The sequence below is a fragment of the Ursus americanus genome, chromosome 16, assembly GCF_024610735.1.
Source record: "Ursus americanus isolate L20-20 chromosome 16, mUrsAme1.1.p, whole genome shotgun sequence".
NCBI classification, from domain to species: Eukaryota; Metazoa; Chordata; class Mammalia; order Carnivora; family Ursidae; genus Ursus; species Ursus americanus.
Genome location: NC_142142.1, coordinates 22,315,484 through 22,328,716, shown reverse-complemented (window position 1 = coordinate 22,328,716; position 13,233 = coordinate 22,315,484). Strand labels below are relative to the sequence as shown.

Sequence of the window (13,233 nt, the reverse complement as noted above, 5' to 3'; positions counted from 1 at the left end):
GTTCTGTGCCTCCCATTGGGATACACTCTTAGAAAGACACAAAGCCACCTACATAGAATTCTGGCTCAGAAAGCATTACCTGCATCCAATTATGAGGAAATATCAGACAAACTCAAAAAAAGGATATTCTATTTAAAAATAGTGAAAGGGACAGTATTGCCCCAAAATGTCAATCTCATTAAAGAAAAAAAAAGTGTCTGTAAAAATATTTCAGATGAAAGAAGGCTAAAGAGATGTGGCAACCAAATGCTACCTGCCCTAGTCTGGATCCTGTTATGAAGGAAAAAAAAATTCTATAAGGATATTATTAGGTCTATTGAAAAAATAGAATGTAAATATTAAATTAGAATAAAGCTTTATATCAATATATGATTTACTGTAGTTAATAACTGGTCTGTGGTTACGTAAGAGAATATTCCCATTCTAAGGAAAAGTACACTGACATATCCAGGGGTAAAGTGTTCTAATCTGTACCACTCACCCTCAAGTGGTTCAGTTTGGGAGAGAGAGACAGCACACCAGATATAATGTAAACAGTAAGTGAATCTGGATGTATGTGTGTCTTTTCTATTTTATTGTTGTAATTTTCCTGTAGGCTTAAAATTATTTCTGAATAAAAGTTTAAAGAAAAGAGTAAAAAAATGTGCCCTTGATCAGGGAAAGCCCTTTTATAGCTCAGATCAATGTTTGCTAAGATTTTCCCACCACTACATTGGCAACATACAACACTGATAAATAAGCTAAGTGGTGGGTTAGATGTAATTTGAAGTACATTAGGTTTTATTTATGTATTCAGTTATCAAAAACTTAATGAATACCTATCATGTGCCAGATAATGTGTTATCATATGCTTTTTTCTCCTCCTCAAGAAAACATAAGAAACTATGTGTGAATAAGAATAATAAAGAAAAAAGAAGACAATAATTCACAACCATAATTTATTAATAGCAGCAAATTATTTGTGATATATCTAATGTTCTCCACTTACCTCTGTGCGTTAGAATCTCTTTGGAAGCCACTGGCTGAGCTGACACAGCTCGAGCCGCTTTCTTTTATTAACTTCAGGCCCAGAAACATGTGGCTCCCCTACCTTATTTCTGTGACCAACCCATGTTCCTTAGTTACAAAGTTCATGCATTTTAACTACTAGAAAATCTGCCTGAAAAACCTATAAAGTACTTCTGTTTCCTTAAGGATGAGGTCCAACTTTGCAGTGTCATTAAGTCAGAATTTAGAGTCTTGCTGTTAACCTCTGCATAGTCCAATGGGACACCCAATCCTCCCAGATGGTGACTGCCAACTTGTGTGTGCACCTTTGTCTCAGCATATAGACTCTGAGATTCCTGACACCATGTAGTGCCTTCTTATATTATATTATATTATTGAGGTCCAGCTTGATATATTTATTGTTCACCTTCAAGAAACTCTCAACCCACTCTGGGTCATCTGAGTACAATGGAAAGGACTCTTGGGTTTTGACACTTGACAATTCTCAGAACAGATTTAGCTCTGTCACTGACTGAATGAATGCTTACAGTCAAATTATATAATATCTCTAATCCTGTTTCCTCTCTTTCAACTCAAAATAATGGTGCTATATTTCTCAGAGGATGGTTGTAAGAATTAAGAGAGATAGTGTTTGGCACAGTGATTGGCTGGAAAATGTTAATCATTAATATTACTTTCAGAAGATAAGCACAATTTTTATTTTAATGGCTGGAAGCAGGATTCCTCTTTAGGGTGATATAGATGATATACTCCTTATTTTAACTGCTTCTCGAGGAGAGCAAGGCCTGAGGTTATGGTTAGAAGGACCCAGGGATATGAAGGAGACATAGTTGTATAGTTGAGCAACAGAAGTTAGAGGATAAAACAACAACCACAAGGACAAGAAAGCAAAACAAGAAAGTTAAGAAGAAAGAAATGAGAGAAACTTTTGTCTACACGGTAGGGTGCCAAAGGGGTTTGTAGGAGGTGGACTGTTTAATGTTAAATATTGAATTGTTGACATTGCAACAAGTTAGTCCCCTGTCTTCACAAACTTCCTATTAAATCTGTGACTTGAGTGAATGTTCTTGGTTTGTATGTTTGCTTGCTTGTTTGTTTTGTTTGTAGTTTGCTTCCATAATGCTTATTAAGGTGAAAAAAGTGAGTTTCATGACCAGGACAGTATTGAGCAGAGAAGAATCAACAGGTGCTAAAGGGCAGAGCAAGCAGTACTGAAAGCTTTTTAGGAAAAGTGGGCCTAGAAGAACCTCTGAGAAGGAATCTCTGACAAAGTACAGAAATCTTGAGGAATAATGAGATGGAGACTTAACCTGACATATAGATTTTATCCTTATTATAGGTAAGAGAATGGACTTGGCTCACAGAGCTTAGGGTCCAGATTATTTTAAACTAGGTAAAATACTAAAACTTGCAAAGTATGATAGTTCCACAGTCTTTTATCCATAATTCCAAAATACTAAATGGTCTGAAAATGTTTTGTTCAGCATCAATACTCTATCAGCGGAAAAAGCTGACCTTATTCACCATTAGAGTGCCATTCGTCTTTCTTTATTGTGACGGGGGTGTATTCATACCTTTTGCTGAAGAGTTGTATGTGTTGGATGATGGTGTGCTGCTCAGATTCTGTGAGGATTATTGGCCACATAGGCATATATGCCACTTGTCCTTAGAAAATTCTGAATTCTTAACATATCTGGAGTTTTAGATAAGAGATTACAAGCAGGAGTTCAGAAAAACAGGAAATTTTAAATGAGTGAAAAAAGGGAATTACCTTCCAGTGTATTTCTAAAGCTGAAATTGGCAGCTTTATCCATGGAATCCGATTCATACTGGGTCAGACTTAGGCAGAATTCCACATCAGCAGAGGAGGGGAGCCTCGGGGTCCTGGCTTTGTCATGGTTTCCAGGATTTCGCAGTAGTGGTCCCTCTGGAGTTCCGTCGCATAAAGCCTGCCGGCTGTTGTACTCCTCCAGGCGGGTGCAGATGATCTACACAAAAACCTTTATGTTAAAGGAGTTGTGGGGGCCTCAACATCAAAAGGGAGAAGGTGGGAAGATTCACCAAGAGCTTCATATTTTAAAGGAAATTGTTGAAGGACCCAGCCTTCTGAGGGTTGCAAAATAAGAGTGAAATCTAAAATCTAGAACAGAATTCTCTTCTTGTATCTACTTAAGAAAATGAGTTAAATTCCCTAGGCCTCAATGATCAAAGGAGGATAATAAAAATGACTTCATATAATTTTGTCAAGTATTTATTTGATGAGAATATAAATCTGACAAGCATCTGTTAAACATCCATTGTGTGACTTCGCTGGTTGTATGCCCACGAAGCTAGCCCTAGTCCTGAGTTTACGTCTGTGCCATCTCTTGTTTCTCTATTTCTATATCTTCTCTTTTGGCTCTTACAAGTTTCAAAGCTTTCAACTACCTGGTGAGAACTCCCTAATTCTTATCTCTAGTTCAAAACCACTTCTCTGAATTTTAAACCTTTATATCCATCTCTGACTTCCTATTTCAGTCTTATCTCCCATGCATCTCACATGTCACATTTAAACTCCCCAAACTCTGCTCTTCTCCCCATATTTCCTATCACATCAACCGTCTTGCAGCTCAAACCCGTGAGTCATCCTTTTAAAGCCAGAAACTGGTGAGTTTTCATTTGTATTTTATTCTCTTAGGTCTTTCACTAACGGTTGAAATCATTAGCCAGTCTTGTCAATTGTACCTCCAGAATACAGCTTGAGTCTGGGAACCACTCTTCAATTTGCCTACAGATGATGTGACCTGACTGCTAAAGTCAGGTTGGCTACCCTTCTCTGAGCATTACTCGTGTTTCTCCCTGCCACAACTTTGTTCATACCTAAGCATTCTCACTCCTTGCCATGGATCTGACATCTGACCTCGTCTTCAAGAATAAGGCAGTATTTTAGAAAAAAACAGACACTGTTAACTCTGACTTCGAAAGTAATTCAAAAGGATCTGACTCTAAATATGAAGAATTTTCAGGAATTCTTCACTGAATTATTTTACTTATAGTTTCATTTATAGGTCGGCAGAAGAATAAACTATGATAATATCTCACTAAAGAAGTCAAAAGGAGCTCTTTCAGTATAAATATAAAATAAAAATTGTAAATGAGTAAAAAATCACACAATTTAATAGGCAGATTTATCTTTACTTTTTGGTCTCAGTGCTATTTAAATTAATTCATCTTAAAATCATTGATGCCTTTGATTCAGTGAGAGCAAGGAACTAAGTAGCAAGATATCAATCCTAACTCAAAACAAAAAGTACAGGAGAGCCACCCCGCCTTGACCCACAAGCACATACTTCCACAGGAGGCCTGTGCCCATTGAGCAGATAACATTATTCTTCGCCAATGTAGACTTCACTTACTTTAGATTCCTTGATAAACAATCAGTATCATCTCCCTTAGAAAATGTGATCTTCACCAGGACAACTTTATTATTATTACTATTCATAGGATCTAGAACAGAGGCTCAACCAATATTTGATGGATGAATAAAATCAGTGGATGAACCAATGAATCTTCAACTACAAACATGTGTTCAACAACCTTTTTAACTCGTCCTGTAATCGGTACCAAACTCTGCTCTAGAAGATATTTTTAAAAATATATCATTTTTATTAAACACATGAGGAAGGCATCACTGTGTACATTTTTAAAACTTCACACAACCACCTTGTAGGTTTATATGATTTTTTCCCCTGTTTTAATGACGAGGAAACACAGTCTGACTAGGGGAGAATACAAAAGGCTAGTATCATCTAAAACCCTGGTTATGATGAATACTTTTATGGACAACAGGCAAGGCACATGGAACAATATTTTAAAAGTGAAAAGCCTTCCTGGTCATTTGTTTGCACCACAGTTAAAAATAATCGAGACAATCTTAGTCTCCTGCTCCAGTGAGTTTGCACTCTAGAGAAATGTAAAAGCAAGTTCAATTATCATGAGATGGAACTGAATGAGCCGTGCCTCCCAGGAATGGCTGCTACTGTGTTCAATGAGAGACACTTAGAGAAGCTTTTAATTTTGGGTCACTAAGATATCACTTATGAATTGAAGCGTTGTGTGTTGGAAAAGAACTGGATGCCAAATTCCGGTAGATGCGGGCATCAGTTCCGGCTCTGTTACTTACTGGCAATGTGTCAGTGAGCATGTTATTTAGACTTGCTAAGTCTCAATTTTCTCAACCATAATATGAAATTGTATTAAATATAATAGGGTATAATAAAAATATACTATTATATGACACTGTAATGTATAATTCACATTTACTGTATTAATAATAAAATAAAATAGTAACAGAAAGTAGCACAGATTTTGCCCAGCAAATGTCAGTTTACAGGTTTCTTCACACTTCACTACATTCCTCAATCCTTTCATCCATGCATAATTGAGAAATAGATCTGTTGGGTGATTCGTCTAAGGTCATATGATGCTTAGAGCCAGAGCTAGAACATTAATACACAGTGCTAATTCCAAATGTATATATACATAACATTTATTACTGCCTGTAAATGGTTTAGGAATGGTTGAATAAAGCTAACTTAGCTTTTGCATTGAATATAATATATTGAATTCCTTTATTATGTCAATTAACTAGACATCATGTCAGGTACATAAACGAAATTATTTTCACTCCTGTTGGAATATTAAACCATCTCAGGACATTTTCAAAAGTCCTACTGCCTCAAAAATTCCTACAGCAGACTCGTTTGCAAAGGTTTGAATGGAACTATTTTTGCTGAAATGCCAACAGCCAAGTGACTAAGTGTTCAGATGATTGGATGTATTAGTAACAAGGAGGAAATCTACCCTGGTTCCAGAAATAATTAGAAAAACTTAGTTCCAAGTCATCATGTTTGTATTTGATACAGAAGGAGAGTCAGGAAGGAGAAATGGTTAGCACAGTGGTTAGTATCATGGAGATTACAGTCAGACATGATTTCTGGTACTGACTTTTATTAGCTACATGACCTTAGGCAAATTACTTAAGCTCTATGAGTATTAAGGTTCTTCATCTTATAATACATAGGGATTGAAATAACTTTTAATGAAGGATCAAATAATTTAACATATGCAAAGCACTTAGTATATAGTTTCAGATATAAAGGGTTTAATAATGATCCCTATTGTGGTGCCTGGGTGGCTCAGTTGGTTGAGTGTCTGACTTTTGATTTCGGCTCAGGTCATGATCTCATGGTCTTGGGATTGAGCTCCCCATGTCAGGCTCTGCACTCAAGAGGGAGTCTGCTTGAGAATCTCTCCTCTCCTTCTATCCTTCCTCCCCTCTCTTGTGCACTCTCTCTCTCTCTAAATAAATCTTTTTTTTTTCTTAAATAATGACAGCTATTATACTATTATTGACTACAAGACCATTGGGCAGGCCACCAAATTGTTTTTAACTCTGGTTCTTTAACACTGGTTGAATATTAATTATTGTAATAATGAACATTGATATATCATATAAAGATATAATAATGATTTCCACACATGGACCTCAAAGAATATGTAAGTTACTAAGCCAGTTATTTTACATTAACAGATTCCATTGAATCCCTCCACAATAATTCTTTAAGATATATTATTCTAATTTTAAAGAAAAAAGATCCCAGAATAAGTAACTTGTCTAGTATCTTGTAGCGAAGTTACAAAAGTCCACTGAAACTCATGTTTCTGTGACTCAAAAGATTATACCACTACATTATTTTGCTTTCCATTGCATTTAGTGCTTTCCTTAACACAGAAAACAAACATATATAATAATTGCACCCCATTTTTTTCTGTTGAGATAAACCAAAGGTCAAAGACTTTAAGTAACTTGTTCAATATCATCTGGTAAGTGGCAGAGGTCTTCTGATGAGGAAGTTCTTTTTCTATTTCAACACAGGTGATTTATAACATATGATGGGGAAAAAATCAAGTGTCCCAAGTCAAATGAAAAAAGAGAGATAGAAAGAAGAAACAGACATATTAATGGAGGTGAACCTAGATAGTGCTCTCTTAGACTTAAGTACATAGCAACAAACTACCAGTTATTAAAAGCTGTCAGGAGCAAAGATTCTATTAGGGTATTAGAGATTTATCGGGGGGGGGGGAAGTAAACCATATGACATTCCACAGAATCTTTTCCATAAAGAAAAAAGAGAAGCTGTTATTTCACTGAGCTGTTGCCATGGTTACCTAAAACCCATGACTCTCTGCTGAAATGTGACTTTTTTCTTTTTTCTTCCCACTGTTTGCTTCCACGTGATGTGCTTTTCACCTGAAGAGTGAATTCCCTGGCCACATTTCACTCATGTCTATCATCTAGGAATGTTTATTTCTCTTTATTTTGATCCATCATGACAGCTACCCCGATCTACCTTTCCTTTTTATAGCAGGTCTATCTGCTGCTTGCATAACATTGGATCTAATTGTGTTGAGCACAGGTATTTGTACTTTAATGTTATTAAGGACCCCTATCGCCAAAAATATTGGACTGTTTTAACTGATGACAAGCATGTTTCTACATTAAAAACTCAAGGCATTAAAGAAAGAAATGAAAAAATATATACAAAAAAGACATGAATTCTGAAAATGATTTATATATTATTTTATTTAATAGAAAACCCTATCAGTAAATATTGTTAATCTCACTTAAATAACACTCAGATATGTTGTAACTCGCTTGATTTTCTCTATTGTATTTTTTGCATGCATACACACACATATAGAAGCCCAGAGAGAACTACATAAAATGTTTTATTCCACATGTTCAGTTAGTCGCTGCTTACTTTGCATTGTTGTGTCCTTGGCCTTGGGGACCCAGGGCTATAAAGAAGTATGGTCTAAGGTTCTAGAAATCCAGGCATACAGAGTTTAATTTTTAATGTATGTTATTAATAAAGCTAACATTTCTATGACTTTTAATTTTGTTCAATTCAGCATACATTTATAAAGCCCATTCTATGCATATATCATGGTTCTGGGCTCTGTGGATACAAAAATAAATTAGAAATGGTTTCTTCTTTGGAGCAGCTGACAGTCTGATAAACAAAGACAGGTTTGAAAACAATGACATGTACTGAAGAGTTATAGATGCTATCATATAAATCTGTACAAAGTATAATGATTGCTCAAAGGGGTGAGGGTCAATTCTGCCTGAGAAAAGGATGTGGATCAGTAAGAATCTAATGGGATATTTTCAGTATAACATAAATGAAAAGGACTACATCAGAATATCTGTCCCAGTTGTCTTTGCAATTGAATTTTGAGGGAGTCCAAGTGGCTACAAGTCAAATTTTATATTCATAAATTAGTGACTTAATTGATCTCTTCTGAGCCTAAATGGCTCCTTATTAACAGAGGAACAGCACTGGAGTCAGAGGCACCGGGTTTCAGTCCTCATCTGTGTGACCTTGGACAAATTATACCTTTCTGGGGCCTCTATCTTCTTTTATAAAATAAGGGTATTACACCACAAACCATTGAGTGTCTCTTAGCTCACAGTTAATAAATGCTACGAATTTCTAAAACCTCTGTTTTTGTGTTGTAAAACATATCTGAAATTGAGGAAGAAATGGAGGCTTGGCCTTAAAAGGACTAGCAGTCTAGCTAATTTCAAAGGCCTCCATGAGTTCACTGAGTCCAGAAGCTATTTGATTCTCACTTCACACAGAGCAGCTCACTTCTCGATTTGAGTGTACAATTCAGGTGAAAACATTTAAACTAGTGGTGTGTTTATTACAGAACCTGAGTTTGTAAAGTGAAATAGATACCAAAACAATTTCCAGATTCATTAAATCGGTGATTCTCAACGATGGCTGCACATTAGAATCACAGGAGAAAGGGGCTCCTGGGTAGCGCAGTCATTAGGCGGCTGCCTTCGACTCAGGGCGTGATCCTGGCGTTCCAGAATCGAGTCCCACATCGGGCTCCTCCGCTGGGAGCCTGCTTTTTCCTCTCCCACTCCCCCTGCTTGTGTTCCCTCTCTCACTGGCTGTCTGTCTCTGTCAAATAAATAAATAAAAATCTTAAAAAAAAAAAAAGAATCACAGGAGAAGTTTTATTTATTCTTTTTAAAGATTTTTTACATTTATTTTAGAGAGACAGAGAGAGAGCACAAGCAGGAGGGGCAGAGGGAGAGGGAGAGAGAATCTCAAGTAGACTCCATGCTGAGTGTGGAGCCTGACCTGGGCCTGGATCTTATGACCTGAGCCGAAACCAAGAGTCAGACACTTAACCAACTGTGCCACCAGGTGCCCCACAAGAGCCACGCAGGCGTCCCACAAGAGAAAGTTTTAAAAATGCAGATGCCTCGCGGTGCCTGGGTGGCTCAGTCAGTTGGGCGCTGGACTCTTGGTTTTGGCTAGCGTTGTGATCTCAGGGTTGTAGGATTGAGTCCCAGGTGGGGCTCCTGCTCAGTGGGGAGTCTGCTTGAGGATTCTCTTGGTCTATCTCCCTCTGGCCCTCCCCCCCACTCTCTCTCTCTCCCTCTCTCTCTCTCTAAAATAAATAAATAAATCTTTCTAAAAGTGTTTAAAGATGCAGATGCCTGGACTTCCCAATGGACCACCTGAAGAGGATTTTCCAGCAGGAATTCGGTGGGTGGATCCATGCAATTTTCTTTAAGCTCCCTAAGTGGTTTAGATACTAAGAACTACTGAATTAAATGGATATAAACAACTGATCTTCATTTTTAAAGGACAGTAACCGGAAATGGAAACAGCGACTGTCACTTCACACAGGGACACCACTCACAGTAAGCAGACACAAATTCTCTTTTATTCCCCTTTTTTATTTAAACTATCATTTGCTTCTTTTTCTTCAATGGTCTTTGTTCACTCTGTTTCTGAATTTGATTTTTAACACCAATTACACACAGCAGCTTAATCATTGAATAATATGGAAACTAATGTCATAATTTCAGTCCAATGTTTACCCACTAGACCCAAAAAGATTTATTTAGAAATAAAATTGGCCATAATCATAAAGAAAAAAAGGGGATGGGGAGGGACTTTCCACTCAATAAATGATTAGGAAAAAAAATTGCATATAATTCTAGTAATACCAACTACCATATATCTTATGTAATTAAATATCAATTAGTATCTGCCTATTAAGCTTCCATGTGGATGTTGTAACATTTTTGGTAATTTAGGTAAGCTACCAGCCTTTCTGGGTCAAGCGAAGCTGTACAGTTAAGGAAAGCATTATAATGGACTGAAAATCCCTGTCCTAGCTTAGCAGTATTTTCAGCATAACAGAGGATGAGAGAACTAGATGAGAGTTTTGCACTTTATAGATTAAGGTAGGAGGTCTGAAGCCTTATTGAAATAGATTTTTTTTTTCAAGCTCATCTTTTCCAGCCTTTCCTGCATAAATACACTCATTCCTCTAGGTAAATAGCTGACATTAGTGATACCAGGTATTACATCATGACCATTTTTCAATGAGCTTTGATAGGCTCCATTTGGAAGGTGTGTGAACTTAGTGGGGAGGGTAGAAAGCCCTTCACATTTCAAACCTGCAGAGCACAAGATGTGGATGCCAGATTCTTCCCATCTCATTTAAACATTGTGCTTAGTTCCATAAAGCACTGCTAGTCAAAAGTGCTGTATTAAAAATGTCTGGAATACAGACAGAAAAACATTTCTTCCTCCTTATGGTTTTAAAATGATAAATAATTAAAAGCGTATTTCTTTGGTCACATTTTGCCCCTAATCCAGAGTGAAAAATTCAGCATAGGAGAAATTGAAATTAAATTTCAGAATTGCAATCCCTTATCATGTACCTCTAAAATTTGCACATATTTAGGAAAAAAAAGCTAATTTCTTCTGCAGCCTAATGGAAAAAGATGAGACAGAGTAAGCCAGATCCTTTGGCTAAAGACATAGCAGTCATGTCCTTGGGGAAAGTCTAGGTGGTCAGACAGCCAAGCCTGACCTGTCTCTGTTAGTTCCTAGTGATCCTGTGATCTTGTACGGGTTACCTTGATAGCTCAGTATTTTAAACCTTAGCAGGGGGAAGGGATAGTAAAAGTATTAACTGAGTTACCACACAGAAACACTTGCAACAGGTCTTCACACATAATGCAAATGAGTTGTTTTCATTATTTACCTATTTGGGCTCCAGGATCCTCATTTTTTTAAAAAAGATTTAATCTAAATAATATTCCTCAAATTTCCCTGATGATAATAATTACCATAGACATTTAGTAAATGATGCCTTCCTAAGGACTCCCAGCTGAAACTCTGATCAATGGGTCTAAGGGTTAGGACCAGGGATTTATAATTTGTACACTGTATGAATTTTATTGTGAAGAAAATTTCATAAGCACTGACCTAGATCATTAACTTAATCATCTAAATATTCATCCATCCATTCATTCAACAAATACTTAATGAAACCTTACCACTTGCCAGGCACCAACCTAGGTGCTGAGAGTGCCGTGATGAACCAAATACTCTTTATTAGAGTTTAAGAAACTGGTAGAGGATATTAGACAAATAGACACACAAATACCTATGTAATCACAATTGTGAAGTGTGCTATAAAGGAAAAATACAAGCTGTGCTGAGAACTTTTAATAGGGGATCTTTTCTACTCTTGGCAGGAGAGATGGGTTGGGAGGTATATGAAGACCTGCCTGAAGAAGCAATTGCTAAGGTTCTTTTATGCTCTGATATTGGATGTCCAGGTTGCCTTACCTGCCAAGAGGAGAAGAAGGATGCTGGGCTGAGTAAGTTAGGGTTTGCTGGGTTGCGCCCTCCCATGTACTCATCTGTGCAAATGTCACAGCTTTTAGCATCTCGCCAATCCCAGTATGGAATAGTGAAGTTCTCATCCCCAGTCAGCTTCTGGATTTCTTGTTCCCACAGCAACAAGAAGAGTCTGTGCCAAGGCAGGAAACCAGGGGCTTCATGAGCAAAATCAATGTCTCTCCAGATTTGAGACCCTCCGAGCAGTGTGTCCCTTGACACATAATAATGCATCCAGACAAAGAGGTCATAAATGTTGATGTCATTAAACATGGGTGTTGATCCATTGTTCATTTGGCCATAGGTGCCCGTGGGGATGACATAGTCTGGGCTGATGGTATGCTTCGCTAAAGTAAGGTAGGCAAGAAATTTGTTCTTCTCTGGGACACTCAGATCAAAGATGTTTTTTCTCACGAGAAGTCGCTTCTCTGTGCAGTTTGGTCCCCAAAAGCCAAACTTGCAATTTCCACAGTTGAATCCCATGAAGTTGCCAAAGCACTGGCAGGTCCTATTGTAAAAGACTGAGGGCCAAGATTCCCTGTCATCCACCCCCGTGAAGGGGAATTGAGGCCCGAGGGGGGCATTGGACAGAACGATGTCCTGACAGACTCCCCTACCCGAAAGCTGGCCACAGGGACTCCCGTCAGCCCTCCATGGTGGGCAGCATTCCTTCTCTATCAGGCTCTTGGAAGAGGCACAGGCTCGAGGGAAATGGCCAGTGGAGGTCCGGAAACTCCACAGCAGGCAGCACAGAGCAGTCAGGAGCATTCTTCCTCTAGTCCTCACGGATCTGCTTGAGCCAGTTAATTGAGTTATGCACTTCTCTTTCAGAGTGACTATCACATGTTTTGGCTAAGACCTATATAATACCAGTCCCACCTCCAGCATCAGACACTCTCGGGCTTTATCTTAAGCTTTCATCTTCTGTAAACCACATGACTAACTTTTCTTTGGAGTTGGCACGAATCCCACCAGTGGGACAGGCCTATGTTAAAGTGAGAAACACTATTCACCATTAATAGTTTAATTCACATGGTAATAATAATAACAATAACAGTAACAATAATAATAATAGTGCCTGATCTAAGGAAACCTAGTTAGTTGAGTAGGAGATTAATGATGATTTGAATTGGAAAATAAGAGGTGGTGTCAGGAATAGAGCTTCTCTTATTAAGAAAGTTCAGGCAATGTTAGAGATTATGGGTGCAAAGTAGTTGTTTCTCAGAGACTGTAAGTAGGCCACAGAATTTACAGAACTCAGTTTTGCAGAAAGAGATGCTTTTCAGAGCCTAGAGATTATATCTGATCTTTGGTTATATTGCATATATTTATTTATTTCATACAAAGTATCTGAAGAAAAAAAATCTTTCCTCTATGTCTCCCTGATTCTCTTGGTGCAGTTGACTAGTTGCTAGCAATCTAACCATTTATTTTCTGACTATTCCTATGGGTGGGA

At 37.7% G+C, this 13,233-nt stretch overlaps 1 protein-coding gene across 1 annotated transcript in view; it reads right to left on the bottom strand.

Annotated features, from left to right (window-relative positions):
* TYR (tyrosinase) overlaps positions 1 to 12,548 on the bottom strand; it is a 104,745-nt gene extending 92,197 nt beyond the window's left edge. Inside the window, exons 1-2 of the mRNA XM_045797505.2 lie at positions 11,727 to 12,548; positions 2,780 to 2,996 (exon numbers count right to left, since the gene is read on the bottom strand). Coding sequence (XP_045653461.1) covers positions 2,780 to 2,996; positions 11,727 to 12,545 — 1,036 coding nt within the window. The 5' untranslated portion in view covers positions 12,546 to 12,548. The remainder of the gene's footprint in view (positions 1 to 2,779; positions 2,997 to 11,726) is intronic.
* Between the last annotated feature and the right edge of the window lie 685 nt (positions 12,549 to 13,233).